General features: G+C 39.2%; 1 protein-coding gene across 1 annotated transcript; it reads left to right on the top strand.

Annotated features, from left to right (window-relative positions):
• Positions 1-619: 619 nt before the first annotated feature.
• Positions 620-2,650, top strand: foxl2a (forkhead box L2a). Its single transcript, XM_079678051.1, has one exon. It carries the CDS (start codon positions 931-933, stop codon positions 1,849-1,851), a length of 921 nt encoding a protein of 306 aa, XP_079534177.1. The 5' UTR covers positions 620-930; the 3' UTR covers positions 1,852-2,650.
• Positions 2,651-15,358: the final 12,708 nt, after the last annotated feature.

Here is a 15,358-nt window from a genome sequence, read left to right as displayed (position 1 = left end):
TGTACATCTTAAATTATATTTAATATTCACAGTCAGATAACTCACAAGTTCACCTGAATAATATATTGAAGAAAAAAGCTCCTCCTTTACCAGTTTCAATATTAATGTATTATTGCATGTGCACATTAATTCAAATGCATTATTGCACTATTGTTGCACATTAATGCAAATATAATCCAATAATTTAACATGTCTGAAATGGGCTGTTCTGCAGAATGAGTACGTTTTCACTTTGATTATCTTATCTTAGGTTTTAAATGCATGACTTTTACTTATAATAGCGTATATCTACACTGTTTGGTACTACTTTGACTATACATAAATACTTCATTCGCCACATTTCATTGTGCACGAAAATATCAAAAAATGCATTTCTTCAATTTCTTAAATGTTCTTTATTTGTTTCCGTTTGCTTCTTCCTATCCAGCTATGGTGTGATGTAATTGTCTCTCTGTGATGTTTCTATTCTATTTTAATGCACAAATAACGTAATGTTCAGAGCGAGATATGACCCGATGCAAAAAAAACGGAATTCCAACATCTTAAAGACCTATTATTATTTTTCATTCACTAACCACCAGAGGCGGAACTCACACAAATCACGACGTCGCTACACGGAGATCATTGGAGCAAACGCAGCCTGTCAGTGGATCCGGGGGAAAAAAGAGGAAAGGGCTGGGCTTACAGAGTCACAAACCACAACTTGGGTAGCGCCTCCATCAGAAACCAGTTTAGACAAATCCCCGTTGAAGACAGAGGAAGGTCTGGTGAATGTCACCCACTGAGCAGCAAAATAAAAGATTTCTCTGCGCGTAATTTGGAACATTGGCATCCTGAGCTTCTGCAACACATCGTTCTGCGCCTCGAGGATACATTTAAAAGGTTTGCTTTCGCCATTTGAACTGGACTTGTTTTGGTTTGGTGTGCGCAATGATGGCCACTTACCAAAACCCAGAGGATGACGCAATGACTCTAATGACCCACGACACCAACACGACCAAGGAGAAAGAGCGACCCAAAGAGGAGCCGGTCCAGGAGAAAGTCCCGGAGAAAGCGGACCCGTCCCAGAAACCTCCGTACTCCTATGTGGCTCTCATCGCCATGGCCATCCGGGAGAGCACCGAGAAGCGCCTCACGCTGTCCGGCATCTACCAGTACATCATCACCAAGTTCCCCTTCTACGAGAAGAATAAGAAAGGCTGGCAGAATAGCATCAGACACAACCTGAGTCTCAACGAGTGCTTCATCAAGGTTCCTCGGGAGGGCGGCGGGGAGAGGAAAGGGAATTACTGGACGCTGGACCCGGCGTGCGAGGACATGTTTGAGAAGGGGAACTACCGGAGACGTCGTAGAATGAAACGGCCGTTCAGACCTCCGCCGACGCATTTCCAGCCGGGGAAGTCCTTGTTCGGGGGGGACGGCTACGGCTACCTGTCGCCACCAAAGTACCTACAATCCAGCTTCATGAACAACTCCTGGTCGCTCGGTCAGCCGCCCCCTCCCATGTCCTACACGTCCTGTCAGATGGCCAGCGGCAACGTGAGTCCGGTGAACGTGAAGGGTCTTTCAGCACCTTCCTCTTATAACCCGTACTCCCGGGTGCAGAGCATGGCGCTGCCCAATATGGTGAACTCTTACAACGGCATGAGTCACCACCACCACCCGGGGCACCCCCACCATGCGCAGCAGCTGAGCCCGGCCTCAGCGGCTCCCCCCTCGGTCTCCTCCAGTAACGGAGCCGGCCTTCAGTTCGCCTGCTCCCGCCAGCCCGCGGAGCTCTCCATGATGCACTGCTCTTACTGGGAACACGAGTCCAAACACTCGGCGTTACACACGAGGATTGATATTTAAAAGCTTACCTGGTCTGTGTGTAAACAAAAAAATGAGGACTCTGAGAGTGAGGTAATTCCTGTGATTTCAAAAAAGAACCAAGAGTATTTTTGACGCGCTGCTCGGGTCCTGCCGATCGATGGAAAGTAAGCTCGAGTGGACAGTTTTACAAAACGCAATCGGGAGGTAAAGAAGCCATCAGGACACATCAGGTTGCACAAACTCTCGGAACCATTTCGTGCGCCTGAATTACACTTGGACTGATGGCTGTAATAACCCGGCATTGTAGTCATAATCGTGCCTTTGGAAAGAGTTTCCACGGGGATAGACATTGCTGATATTGCTTCAGCTGTGTTATTGTGCGTAATGGTTTCTCTCGTCTTTACGCACGGCTTTTTGTTTTTTAAACCATTGCCAAACGAAACTTGATTCCCTAAATAATGCAGTGCTTTAATATGTGATTGAATCAGAGCTCTATTTAGCCCTCTTGCACTGAGAAGGCCGAAACTTCATCCTGACACGGTTGTAAACTTTGTTGGGTTAAAGGTGAAAGTGTGGATAGAAATCCACCAGACTGCCAATTCAGGGTTTTCATATTCCTTGATCCCAGTGTAAATGTATGATATCATTTCCAATATGACGCCAGCCAGCCAGTGCCAGGTTTTGTAAATCTTTCTGATTATTATGTTTGTTTTTTTTTATAAACGTGATTAGCTTTATTTGTCTCATTCATGTTGGGGCCATGTTTCATTTTAATTAGCACTTTTCCCTCTTTTCTAGGTTTGTGAATTTCTTAATAAACTTGTATTTCTAAAAGTAATGCAGTGGTCATGAAGTAATCTGTTTTATACTATAGGCTGAGATAACCACTGTTGGCACTATATATCTGAAGGTAACGCAGTTTAAAAGTACTACATCGTAAACTAAAGATTACAGTATTTTGTTCGGGTTTTACGAAATGCCAGGAATATAATAATCTATTTAATAGCATTTATTATTTATGGCGTGCAATTTTCTCGAAAAATTTCCGATATTCATGCATTGCGTCTCCTGAAAATATAATGTAGGTCTGTATAAATAGTCATATGTATTTTATTGGATGTAATTAGTTGCACACGGCCTTGTTTTTGCTATTTACTTCAATCGATTAACGGTCGATTTCCCATTTTTGTTCAATTCTCATTTAAACTAATAATAATAAAAATAATTGTAATAATAGTAATTATAATAATGTGCAAAGATAATATCATTGATAATTGTTCTGTTAAACAGGGCTATTTAATATATATTGTAATATGTCAGGTCCTGCACAACTGCTCTACAAATACATCCAGCCGTAAAGCCGTTATTCATAACTTAGTATATCATTTTAAACTGCTAATATCACTTTACAGTCATTATGTTTCTTCTATACATTGATTGTCATTTGCCAATAATGTAATTCAGAACTGAAGCCGTGTCCGTGGAAAAACGCCGAGGTAGGGAAGCTAAGACCGTCCCGGGTAGGCCCACAAAATACACACTGCTGTAAAATAAATGCAAAGTTATTACCATAACTTATTTGTCATTTGCGTTGGATGTGTGATTTTGAGCACGAATTTAAGAGATTACTATCATGTTTTTCTAAATATAGGCTACTTTTGACGTTCTCTTCTCCATAAAAACAATCAATAAGCAGCATAGCAACAACAATAATAATATATAGGGATAGCAATAATAAAGAATAGGACTACAAATACAAAATAAAAAGAATAATACTAAAAGTAATGACTTCCGAAATCCGCCTGAAGTTGCCCTTATTAATTAGGATTTTCCGAGTTTTTCCAGGGTTGCCAACAAGTAAAAAAGTAATTACGTTCATGCATTAACTCTAAATATTACAGAATCATTTAGGAAATCCGGGCAACAAAGACCGGAAGTGTATAAATACATGGGATGCAAAATGCTACATGCGGTCATTAAAACGCTTTCTAGGGTTTTCAAAATGAGACGAATGGGAGTTCATCCTCTGATTTAAAGAGTGGTTTAATATTGACATAGAGAGTCATCTGTTGAGGGTTAAATATAAAAACAGCTCCACCTCCTCCTCTGTTGTGTTTGAGTGTGACTCTGTTGAATTACGTAAAGACTTTTAGCCTCTTGATGAAAGAGACATGTTGAGACGCCTTCAGGAACCCACTGATCTCAGACCATTCCTCTCATAATCACTTTCACATTATCACAGCGACTTATTGCTCACATCTGGATCCCACTCTGATGACAGAGGCGTTTGAGTTTACTGTTCTGACGCCACAATGATTGTTGTAAGAGCTGAGCAATTACACAATAGGACTTGTTAATGTATAATGGATCATTGCAGATATTAGATTATGGAGTTAAATGTCTGCACACTTTCCTTCCCCCTCTGTCAAACACAGGCTCATCACCCAACGTAAAATAACACACTCTCCCTTACAAAGCACTGACAAAGCGAGTTAAAATGACACATTATTTGGAGCAATTGTGGATTATTAATGACGTTTGCAATATGTTCAGTCATGGTCAACAAGGTTTTACGCATACATTTGCTTTGGCGTGTAACGATACACAGTGAAGGGAATTAAGTTGTAAAACGGAAGCAAATATAGAAGTGGAAATATAACGAATATAACGAATTACAAAAAAATATGTGTAGGTTATTTAGGCAGGTAAGCCTATAATACATGTGTGTTCAGTGTGTGATGGTATTAGAGTTAGTGAAGGCTTGTTGGGACATGAGACAGCATTTGAAAGGGTTTTTAATTTGTGATCTTTGCCCGATCCATACCCAAGTTAATTATCTTTAAAACCATCGACTTAAATGAAGTTTCTCAATTAAATAAAAAGTTATAATATGTACATTTTTCATATGAAAATATAAAGAAATGGCAGTTATTTAATACTGATATTTCTTATGTTGGTCAAATAAATGTTGGTGTATTTTATAGCCTTTTATAATGTGGACTCGCTTTCAAGTTGAAAAACTAAAATACAGATTTATATATTTTAAATGTGCCTCTATTTTTTACACACAAGGGGTCAACGTCCAATTTTTGAAGAATGAAATGCTCATGGTGTATTTTATGAATTATTCATATCTATATCATAAAACAAAAATAATAATAGATTTAACCACAAAGAAAGAAAGCAGTGTTGCTGAAGTAACTATAAACAAATAAAACAACATATGCCAGGGATTTTAGGCGCATTCGCTGACACTCAAATATATTCTTATAAGAGATGCATGACAGGCACTCAATCTCGCATCACGTGCAGCCAAATTCTGCAGGAAACAAAAGTCACATGCAAACTCGGGAATAATAATATTTCCAGGATGAATAATCGTGAAGTGTAGCGTTATTTCTCCAGGCTTCAGGATGCATTAACAGCGCAAACACGCTTTTTACTCCGTGTTCCTTTACAATAAACTGTATGAATACAGCTTATTGAGGTATAAGAACACTGGTCCGCCATGAGACCCGGAGCAGGAGCTGATGATGTGTTTCTCTGCTTCCTCACATTTATGTTTTGTAAACAGCGAGTAGATAAGGGGCACGTTTGAAAGGCTAGTGTATTCTAAACACTCCTCCAAAAATAATAAATACAAGTGTTTAAAATAAATGATGTTCCGGTGAGTGTAACCAACCTTCACACACAAACATGGAGAGGGTTAAATGACTGTAATGTAAGGCGTAGGCTGCTTAAAAAAAGTATTGACTTAGTCTCAGGAACATAACGTTTATCTTCTTCGTTATTATTATAATTAGCATGTCAATAGCCTAAAATCCAGAATTCGTGGTGGTTGATTTTGTACTTTATTAGATATTCTTTATTGATCCCAAATTGGGAAATAGTGTCGTCACAGCAGTGTGTTTACAAGGCACACACAAATAAAAAAGTACAATAAAATAAACAATACAAATATCATCAGACCAAGGATTAACTTTGTCTTGCTTTTAGTTTTCGATGTGTATAAAAATTAGGACTATTAATGACATTTGCAATTTTTTGTTAAAAATACTTGTATTTATTACAAAGTAGGTTTAACTCATACAAGTCATTTGCTTTGGTGTATAAAGGCCCACACATAAACACAGCAAGAGGAATTCTGTTGCAAAATGGGCACAAATGTATGTTTTATTTTTAAACATTCTAAAAAAGAATGAAAGAAAAAAAAAAAAAACATCAAGAACACATTTTTAAAAAAAAGGAAGGAAGTCAAATAAAAAAAATGACAACAATGACGCAGTTTAAATGTATAAGTCTATATAATACATGGTTGTGGGTTCATTCATATTTAAAATAAATGTGTGTTATAAGAATCAGTAGAGGCTTGAGGTCTACATTTGAAATGGTTAACATGAATTTTATTTTTAAAGCTTACCATCTTTTAACTCCTGGACTTACATCAGGTCATCCATTCAGGTAACATAAATAAACACACGTGCAACTCTTTTTTGTTTACCTATAACTCAAAGAACAAGAACACATGATAAAATAAGATACTTTATTGATCCCAATTTGGGAAATGTTTGCGTTGCTGCAGCATAAAAACACAAGGCAATGTAAATTAAAAGACTAGAAATAAACCATTCAAAATGTAAAAATCGCAAATCGAAATAACGTCCTGCTCCCAGATGGACTCGGGTGCGGCAGGTGTGCATCTGCGCAGAAAGGCTGGCAGTGCAGCCGGTCGGCCGCGAACAATGGCCCGCAGACAGGAAGTCTGAGCGGCCGCACAGATAAGAGCGAGCTGCACGGCTCTTCTTCTACGGTCTGAATAAAGCAGCATTTCAGCCTGCATGTGCATTAAATATAATGAGGTGTTAGGAATATTAAGTGAAAAGAAAATCACTGATAAATGTTTTAGTTTTAATCAGTGATGTACATTTGCTTTATACAATTTTGAGTGACTTTACACATTTGTTGTACTTCTACCCAACAATTCAGAGGTAAATTGTGTACTTTTACTCCACGTATTTAATACCTTTACTTTAACTTTACAGATGTGGATGAATGATGTGAAATATAACCAAGTGTTAAATCAGATTTTAGTTCCACCTGGAGTAAATCCACAAGCTACCCTGCAGTATACAAAGTCATTCAAACTAGCTGCACCTTTACCAGCTTTGAGAACACTTTCATGATCAATCATTATAAAACATATCATATATATTATTCTGAAATGGACCAATCTGCACAATGACTACTTTTACTGTCGCTACTTTCACTATATTTTGATGATAATACTTTTCTACTTTCACTTGAGCAACATTTTGAATGCAGGACTTTTACTGTGACAGAGTATTCCTACACTCTGGTACTTCTACTTTTACTCAAGAACAATATCTGAGTACTTCTACTTTTATTGAAGTACAAGATCTGAGTACTTCTACTTTTACTGAAGTACAAGATCTGAGTACTTCTACTTTTACTGAAGTAAAATATCTGAGTACTTCTATTTTTACTGAAGTACAAGATCTGAGTACTTCTACTTTTACTGAAGTATTTCTGAGTACTTCTCCCACCTCTGGTTTTAATGTATCGAATACATTTGAGAAGAAGACTTAATTACCTAATGCCACAAGGGGAAATTAACTCCCTAACTAACTAAATGAATGATACATGTTTTTATGTATGGATTCTTATAAAACAGGACTTGTCGGCATAGTCCTGCAGGATTCAGCTGATTAAGCATTAAGAGTTTTTTATGACCTTATTGTGAATGTAACACAATTCCAATTTCTTTACCTAATTACCAACCTTTACGTGTAGCACACAACAGTAACTGCAGCTCTTTCCAAATATGTAACAGCTTGCCGCTTAAGTGTGTTATATGGAAACCTGTAAATGCCTAAATGTTCCCGTAAATTCTCAATTTGTTTTCTTCCAAAGGTGAAAAGGTTTTCGCCGCACTGTGAGACTTTGCTTTCTTTCTTCTCATCCGCTGAATAACCGTGATTGTATCCTTTGTTGTGCTCTCAGAGATGACAGATTATAATCAACAAGACGAATGAGGTCAACTCATTGTAGAAGGAACACATTTGACCCTCACTTGCTCTTGCTCACACACTGAACAACTGAAACGTTGACTTTAACTAAATGTATTGTGTTAACATATTTCACATAACTGTATTAGGTTGGTTAAAGACAATCATATTACGTTTAAATAAAAGACATTAGGTTCAACTTAGTATTGCTTTCAACTAACCTAATACAGTGAAATGTGAAATCTGTTGACATAATGCTTTTAATTGAAGTCAACGCTTCAGTGTTTTCAGTGCACTTTGACACACCGACACACACACACAGAAACTTTGACTTTAATTAAATGTATTGTGTCACACACACAAACACACACACACACACACACACACACACACACACACACACACACACACACACACACACACACACACACACACACACACACACACACACACACACACACACACACACACACACACACACACACACACACACACACACACACACACACACACACACACACACACACACACACACACACACACACACACACACACACACACACACACGACAGTCTGCACGCTCCACACATTTGACCCTCACTTGTTCTTGCTCACTCCCACACACTGACAAACTGAAACTTTGACTAATTAAATGTATTGTGCCAATGTAGGTTAGTTGAAAGCAATAATATGCAAAAATATTAGGTTCAACTTAATATTATTGCTTTCAACTAACCTCATTGTAATAACCCATCACTGTACCCTGTATGCAAAGGCAGGTTTGCTTTCACCAACTGTACGGAGGCTCAGTCACTGGTACATTTTCATCTACAAAGCCATGTTAGGGAAACTTCCATCCTACATCTGCTTCCCGGATCTCACGGCGAATTGTAGGTGGCTACTGCCTGAGATCGAATGCTGTGGTTTTATTAAATGTGCCAACTGCTAGGACTGTCTTAGGGAAGATAGCTTTTAGATGCGCAGCTCCACTAACTTGGAATAGTCTGTAAAAAGAATGGAAGCTGAGCAATCTGGTTCCACTAAATGTTTTTAAAGCAAGGATAGATGCTATCCAATCGGAAACTGTTGGAACCTGTAAATGTTACTAGCTATGTAAACTGTAGTCGCTGTAAATATGCTGTAAGATGTCCTTTTTGTTTTTCTGTTATGTTTATATGTATTCCTGTGGAACCTACTTTCAGCAGGTCACCCTTGAAAAACAGATCAATGATCTCAATGGGATCCACCTGCATAAATACATTAAAAAAATAATTAAAAAATACAGTGAAATGTGAAATCTGTTGACATAATACATTTCATTAAAGTCAACTCAGTTTTTCTGTGTGTGAGTCAAAGTGCACTGACAAAACCTGAACCGAAAGCACACACACACACACACACACACACACACACACACACACACACACACACACACACACACACACACACACACACACACACACACACACACACACACACACACACACACACACACACACACACACACACACACACACACACACACACACACACACACACACACACACACACACACACACACACACACACACACACACACACACACACACACACACACACACCTGATGACAGTTGCACGCTCCACGGGGCCCCGGCGATGCGCACGGGCCGGTCGTGTCACACGCAGGTTGCAGGTTTCCCAATGCCGGCACACAATTGAATTCCTGACATTCCCGCTTATGTTTGAGATTGAAGAGTTTCCACTTCGAAGCAGAAATCACCCCGACCCCATTGAGAGAGGAGAGTGGGGGTCACCACTGTTTGGTATACATCTGCTCCAAACAGGAAAATAAGCGCAGATTTGATTCGCACAAAATCCGGGAATTGTTCAAATCAGCATGAGTTTTTTTTCCTCTCTCTCTGCAGCAGATGGACTAGTTTCACTCTGAGCTATTTCTATGACATTACTCACTATAGAGCTGTTTATTTTCCCATGAGCCTCTGGTGAATCTCCAACCGTGTTGCGGTGATCTACGTGATGTTTTCAGTGACTCCTGATAATGACCACCCCGAGAAACAATGGACCTCATGCAATAATCCTTTAATTTTGTGTTGATACACTGCCACGGTTTATAAATAAAGGAAGGTGCGTTTTGTCAACTGGTCATCAGAGGTTCATCAAATGTCTATAAATACACCGCAGTGTCATCTATTCAAGGAAACGATGCTCTGTCAACTATTCACAGAGAAAAACCATCACGCACTGACCTCTGGGTGACCTCCAGCTCACCCAAATGTCACATACTGTACGAGCCACGTCTGAAAGAGGTGGGGGGACGACTGCACGACGGATGCTGATGAAACAAGTGATTGCAATTACATTAGGATATACATAATATATAGAACATCTTGTAACTTATAGCATTGCTTGTGCTTTAATTACTGTACTTTTCTGTAATTTCCTAAATCTATTCAAAGTCTTTCAGAGGCTTTATTTGTCATATGCTCAATACGGCTATGTTTTGGCATGAACATCTGTCTCAACTCCTCCGGTAATGCAATTAACACAAAAGAAAATACATCAAATTGTGCAATAGACAACATGGATACGAAACCAGTAGTGGGATAAATCGTCAAATCGTGCTACAGAAAGTTGCTATCAGAAACAATGCCTGACGTGTTTTGGACGTAATCTCGTCTTTGTTTACATTAGCGAGCCTCGCTAACACTCAGAGCTAACCTGTACTGAAGAACACATGTGTTTAAAAAAGCAGGAAATAAAAAGTAACTCACCTTGTGATAAACCTGCAAGAGAAAAAGCATTTGAGCTCCATACTGTTTCAGAAATAATCCTTGATGTGGTTTAGAACAGGATGGCGTTTTATCACAGCAGAATTTAACTTTATCTCCGGTAGAATTCTGATCAGGCATTAGCTCCGCCTACTCTTTTTTTTTTTCAAGCCAAGGACCCAAAATCCGCGTTTCTCTAACAGCTGGAATAGAGGGGTATGAGGGATTTCTAAAATGCATGGTCTGTTTGTATTTTGAGAAAAACACATCATAGACATGTTTTTATATTTATATATATCTGAGACCCATAATATATGCCTTAAAATAGAATGAGAGGTGACCTTTAATGTCCAGTATGAAAAATCCTACTTAAGTAAAATAACAAAAGTACTTGGATCAAAATATAAAGGTACCAAAAATGAAAGTACTCGCTAAGGGAACTTACCCATTTCAAAAACATATACTGTATCACATTCTTTTGATTATGATTACTGATGCATTGATGTGACTGCCACTACTGGTAAAGCTGGAGCTAATTTGAATAACTGTCTATACGGCTGCAAGTCAAGCTGATTGTGGAATAGAAATATGAAGGAGCATGAAATGAAAATACAAAATTGAGGTATAAGTACCCTAAAAAAATGTAAAGTAAGTAAATAAAAAAAGTAAGTAAATAAACGTTCAATTCCACATCTGTATGGTAACGTATAGCCTCACTTATGCTGTAGTACTGCATGTTAATGTCAAGTATCATCTGAATAATATCCAAAAGTCAGAGGACTTTTCTTCCAAAATGCAAATATTAATGTATTTACATTTCACATGCATGATTAAATCTTAATCCAGACACACACACACACACACACACACACACACACACACACACACACACACACACACACACACACACACACACACACACACACACACACACACACACACACACACACACACACACACACACACACACACACACACACACACACACACACACACACACACACACACACACACACACACAGTGTCGGAACTGGCCGGCTTATACTGTAAAGGGAAATGCGATAAAAAGTTTCCGTTCTCTTGATTAGAAACTGCAAATCGCTTTGTCGGGATAGAAATGGCAGCTCTTTTCCCATCGTGCCCTGATGGAGTCTATTTTTAAACCCTCTTTCCTTTCTCGCCAGCCTAAAAAACTTCCGCAGGGCTGGCAACCAGAAGCTATTAGGACAACTCTTCTCCTGTTAACATGCCAATTAATCAAAGATGAAACCCAGTTCCCACAGGGATCATTAAGGCCCAGCACCTGTTCTGCTGATACTGTAGGCCTGCTTTATAATAAACCAGAACAACTTCTTGGCTGACCTCTGGGGACAGTGAGAGACACACACTCACTGCCAGCCACTCATACTGCAGCCCACTATCAGTAATAGTAACGTGACCTCACTCGGATATGAATGCCAAAGCTTATTCCACAACCAAAACAACTTCAAAATGCCCTGGTATTTATACTATTGGGATTTCCTAAAGTTTCATAACAGACCATGCAAACCCTATTAGGAAACAAATTGCATGAGAGGCCAACCTAACGAAACATCCGTCAATTAAATTAAGTGATGATTTAGTTAATTGTTGCCTGTTATGGTGACTATCCATCAAATGTGTACTGCATTGTTATATTTTTATTGTATTGGCTGAATAAAGTTTGTCAATATGAATCCACCCCTCTCTCTTACAGAGGTGGAAATAATGACATATTGTTTTAATGCAACACCAAAGTTAGCATTGACTAAAAGCAATATTATTTTTTACGTTTTGTTTGGCACATATTAACAGCACTTTATGATTTGTGAAGCATAAGAGCAATTGCCATTAGTCAAAAGTGAACGTTAGGTTACAAATTAACTACATAATGGTCACATGACTTCACGTAATCACTGCTAAGCTAAAAGGCGGCTAATGTTATTTAGTTGTTGGCAATTACCGCTGTTAAAGACACATATTATGCTAATTTTCAGCTTCATATCAGTATGTAGTGTCTCTACCGTGACATGTATCCGTGCTTTGATGTTCAAAAAGCTCTTTATTGTTCTCATACTGCCTGTGCTGCAGCACCTCTTTTCACCCTCTGTCTGAAACCAGAGCCTAGTCTGCTCTGATTGGTTAGCTGGCCGGCTCTGTTGTGATTGGTCAACCGCTTAGAGATGTCCCGCCTCCTTAGCCTATCACGTACAATGTGTTAGAGCCCTAGCCAATAGAAGGGAGAGTGTTACACAGTGATATCAGTGTGTTCTGGAAGTAAACAAAGGAGTCCAATGGAGGCGTTTCAGAAATACTGGTCAACCGCTTAGAGATGTCCCGCCTCTAGCCTATCACCTAACACCTATCATGTACATGTGTTACCCACAGATTATATTTCATTCAGACAAAGACACATAAAAACTAACTCTTGACCTCAACACCAGGATACCAAAAGATGCTAACTCATTTCCACTATTTAAGACTCATTCCCGCACCACTCGATCGGCTATAACACACACAAGCTAAACAGGAAGTTGCCCTGACCCTGACCTCATGCCAAACCTAATCCCAGGTCAGATCTCAGACACTGCAATCCAATTTCAGCCATATTTATTTCAAGCAATTACATACCTCTTGGCAGGCCCTCACAATTAAACAAATGATGGTATTTTGATATCCATAATTATACGCATTCACATAAGGTATCCTTTCATGTTAAATGTGCTTTTTATTACACGCCTATCATCTGTGAAGAGATTATGCACAGTGTGGGTTTGGACCGGGTCCGGGTACATTTAATCGAATAAGAGGAGCAGTAATGGAAGCATGCTGGACGCCGGGACACGCTGCTGCTGCTGCTCCCTTTGAGCCCGGCGAATGTTTGGCAAATTTCAGACAATGAGAACGTTATGAGGGGAACTGTGAGGGAGCGACTTTGACCCCGGAGCACAGAGGTCATCGCCTCATTTCTGTATCGCTGATGAGGCACACCACACATACCTGGGGACTGAGGGGATTGTTTACATGAGTGACAACATAATGTTATAATTGATAGTATGGCGTGGAAATGGCATTGGAATTTTGTTATTCCAGGAAGCAAAGATACAGTGTTCTTACAAGTCAAAAATAAAAAGAGAAGAGAAAGATATTCAATAAGAGGCAAGCACAAGTTACTTAAAGGTCCCATGTCATGCTTTTCTGGTTATTACCCTTCCCCTTGTGTGTTATGTAGCTTTTACTGCATGTAAACGGTCTGCAGAGTCACAATCCCTCAAAGTACACCCTGTAGCGAGTAAAACTCACGGTACGTCCACACAGCAGCTTTAAAAAAATCTTCCAACGCTTCCAACGCTTCTCTGCCCATTGACTTTGAATGGGAGTTACGTCACTTTGCCTCGCTTTTCGCCGAACTGCATTGTGGGGAAGCGAAGCGAAGATTTACAGGATTTACAGGATTTTCAGGATTCAAAAGTTGAGCAATGTTCAACTTTTGAAGCTGAGCAGGAAGCGTCAGCCAATCAAATCCCGTGTATACAAATCTGACAGTACAAGCGCTAGCCATAGTAGCCAATCAAACCGCGTGCAAGCTGGGAGAGCCAGACCGCAGTTCATTTCCTCATATTCCAAACGAGAAATTACGGTAGCAAATCACCCGGTTCTTTACACCCAGAACTATTTACCGGGATACAAACTGGAGGAACAGGAGCTCCAACAAGCCGTTTAGGACAGAGAGTCAATACACTATACAGAGATGCTGTATGAGAAACCAATGTGAGTTTGTACAATTGCACAATATAAATGTATTTTAGTAGACCTCAACAATGGAATTATGATCAGTAGAAATGGCCATGACATGGGACCTTTAAAATACAATACGTCATTGGTAAAAGATCTGTAGCAACATTAAAAAAGGTAAGTGTTAAAGCAGCAGGCAGTATTAACACTAATTCATTGTAAATGGTTTGGCTTATTGAAAGCTAATTAACTTACAGGATGCTTGATTTTTGATTTTCTAATTTCGTGGTTGAAGGCAAGTCGCTTTGGAGGAAAACATCAGCTAAATGAAATGTAATGCGCTATAAAATCACATAATATACAGGGCACTGCACCCATGAGCGGTATTGATGTTAAATAAAAATAATTCAACTTCAATCAAATCAGTCACATTGTAATTTTGTATTTCTTATTCTGAATGAGTAATCATAGGTTCTGTCTTTAAACTGACTCGACCCTATTTAAAGTGTGCTGTGTGAGTATGTGCTGCCCCCTTGTGGTGGCATGAGAAACCTCAATGTGTAAAATGACTCGGATCTCCTGCTGTTTGTGCAGACGCTACTATCCACAAAAACCACAGACAACAATTAAAACAGTTAAATATAATTTGGACGCCATCGCTGGTGTGCTTGAATACATTTTAAAATAAAACCAAAATGTTTTTTTCGAGTATGTATTTTCAAACTATGCCCGCACAAAATGGCAATAACGAATACAAATGCCTAACAACACACCCGACCCGAGTCCTTTATTTATTCTAAGATAAGAAGGAACAGGACCAGCAATGCATCTTGTGTCAAGCGATAAGCAAGTTGTATAAGAAAAACAGCATTTCTAACAAACACCAGCTCATGGTCATACTGTAATTGTGTGTGATCAAACCAACAGTTACACATAATCTTAAATGCCAGTGTCTTAACTAACTTAACTAACAGCTGTGCAGGATACGACAAGGCCAA

Source organism: Notothenia rossii, assembly GCF_949606895.1.
Source record: "Notothenia rossii genome assembly, chromosome: 4".
Lineage (NCBI taxonomy): Eukaryota > Metazoa > Chordata > Actinopteri > Perciformes > Nototheniidae > Notothenia > Notothenia rossii.
Note: the sequence above shows the minus strand (reverse complement) of the source record. Positions and strands in the feature narration are given on the sequence as shown.

What these genes read in the sequence shown, in the direction of transcription:
- foxl2a (XM_079678051.1), top strand. Translation starts at nt 931, where the DNA reads ATGATGGCCACTTACCAAAACCCAGAGGATGACGCAATGACTCTAATG.